This window comes from Camelina sativa, chromosome 7, assembly GCF_000633955.1.
Source record: "Camelina sativa cultivar DH55 chromosome 7, Cs, whole genome shotgun sequence".
In the NCBI taxonomy this organism is placed as follows: Eukaryota; Viridiplantae; Streptophyta; class Magnoliopsida; order Brassicales; family Brassicaceae; genus Camelina; species Camelina sativa.
Genome location: NC_025691.1, coordinates 30242717 through 30245188, shown reverse-complemented (window position 1 = coordinate 30245188; position 2472 = coordinate 30242717). Strand labels below are relative to the sequence as shown.

The 2472-nt window shown below is 45.8% G+C and overlaps 1 protein-coding gene across 1 annotated transcript; it reads right to left on the bottom strand.

The window, feature by feature from the left end:
* On the bottom strand, positions 302–2192 carry LOC104703438 (protein TOO MANY MOUTHS). Its single transcript, XM_010419450.2, has one exon. It carries the CDS (start codon positions 2111–2113, stop codon positions 644–646), a length of 1470 nt encoding a protein of 489 aa, XP_010417752.1. The 5' UTR covers positions 2114–2192; the 3' UTR covers positions 302–643.

Here is a 2472-nt window from a genome sequence, read left to right as displayed (position 1 = left end):
TTGTAACTTGTTGTTGTGATAGGTTCCTGAGAATGGACCGTGGAACTACAACTTCATGGGAGTGAAGCACACGGTGAGCATGAAATACAGTGTCAAACTCGGGTCCCCAAAGGAGTTCTATCACGAGGAGCATCGACCCACTCATTTCTTGGAGTTTAGTAACATGGAGGAGGCCGACATTTTGGAGGGAGATCGTGAGGACACATTTACTTGAAATGTAGTAACTTTTCTTACCAATAGAGACTTGTAAACTTTTGTACGCAAATCAGGGACGTAGTCGTTGCTGTCTTCTGCGTTACTCTTTTGAGGTAGATAGTAACGTCCCTAAATCTTAAAACAATGTTTTGCCACTAGAATCAAACACTATTGAATCTGTTGCATGGGCACATCTGATGCAATTCACTAGTATGTGTTCATAGGTTTTTCTTTCCCATAATGAAAAAATAAAGCCAATTGTTCCATACATGGAAGTTAAAACAGAGCATAAAAACACATGAAGAACAAATCGGTAACTGAGTACATAACGATAGAATGAATTTTATGTAATTATGAAGGTGAAGATCATTTTTAATTCTTTTTGAATAAAAGGAGAAAAAGCATCTAACAATAAACTCGGAAATATTTACAGCAGTTTTATAATCCCTCAAATTAGCATAGAGATGAAATTGAACAGAAGAAAGAATGCAGGAAGATAGGAGAACCCCAAAGACTTGGAACCGCTTGACACGCCCGTAACTCCGTCCGGCATATCACCGTCATCTCTAGATAGATGCTGGACCGTACCGGAAGGACCTGTTCTCGGTGTTTCTCCATCACACGTACTGAGACTTGAATCAGATGTTGAACCGAATGCATCATCCAAGTCACTGTCCCGGTTGACACACAAACCAGCATTGTTATACAGCCTCAGCTTTCTCCTCATCCTCCACACTGTGTCTCTCTCGAACGGTACTGGACCTGTCAGACTGTTATCGTTGAGCCTGAGCTCGCTTAGATGCTTAGCGTCCCGAAACTCCAAAGGAATCTCTCCGGTTAGATTGTTGCCCTCCAGGTGAAGGACCCGGAGACTGTTTAAGCGAGTCAACGATTTCGGAATGGAGCCCTGAAGGTTCATATTGGAGAGAACAAGAATCATCAAGTTCTTGAGCCCTTTGAACGCGTTTTCAGGAATCGTTGCTGAGAATTTTGTGTTGCCTTTGAGCATTAAAGCCTGAAGAGAGCTTAGCCCTTGCAGAGAAGGCGGGAATGGGCCTGACAACCGGTTATAGCTCAAGTCCAGAAGCACTAATTGGTTAAGCCGGTTAATCGAGTCCGGGATGGGACCAGTGACTCTGTTTCGGCTAAGATCGATTTTGATCAACGATCCACAGGACTCGAATGTGGATGGAACCGGTCCGGTTAATAGATTATGGTTCAAGTCGAGAACGTTCAGCTGCGGAAGAAGAAAACCGGGAATCGAACCAGTCAACCGGTTGCCACTCAAATCGAGTGATGTTAAACCGGAGAATCGGTTAAACGAGGAGGGGATGGAGCCGTTGAGATTGTTTCTGTGGAGATCAAGAACTTTCAAATTGGTAAGGTTGCCCAATTCGTGAGGGATAGGGCCCAAAAAGCCATTCTCCCTCAAAACCAGCGTCTGAAGACTCGAGCCGAGGCGGCCAAGAAAAGCCGGTATCCGCTGCGGGGCGCGGCCTAAACAGCGGTAGAAGAACAAGGCTTTAAGGTGCTTAAGCCTCGTGAGGGACTCAGAGACGTAAGAGCGTTCAGGGTCACAGGTCGGGAACGCCGTGTCGTCTGAGAGTGCTCCGAACGACAGAGAGACAACGTGGTAGACGTTATCCTGGTCCGGCATACACTCGATACCGTGCCACCGGCCTCGACACACGTCAGGAATCGCGGCAGCCCAGTCGTTGCCAGTCGCTCGCATAATGTCGTAGACGGCGTCTTGCTCGTCGGGCTCCGTGCGAGCGCCGTCGTTGGTCATCGTGAATCCAGTTTGTGGGCCGTCGATCAGAGCCGACGGAGCAGTCGAGTCGGAGGTGATCACGGTGAAAGATGTGACTAACGGAGAAATGATAGACAAGACAATGAATATTTGGCGGAATTGTGCCATTTTTTTTCCCAACTTGATTTGGTTGGTGTTGTTGTGTGATTGCGTTTTAGGTTTCTTCAAATTGTATAGTAGAGCGTGTATGTATATAATCATAGAAATGTTCACACACAAAAAGAGAAAAAAATATATGGTGGGTCCAAAAAAAAACGTTCACGAATGTCATAATGGCTTTCACGGGATATAACTCGGGAGAGTAGCGAAATAAACCAAAAATTTCTGATTCTCTCGATTCCTGCATTTATTGCTTTCACGAGATATTCGCCTTGTGTTGGGCTCTGAATCCGACCCGTTTCATTAACGGGACCTGATAGCTCCTTTCATTCTTTTTCTATATACTTTGGTGGGCCGGGCCCCCATTG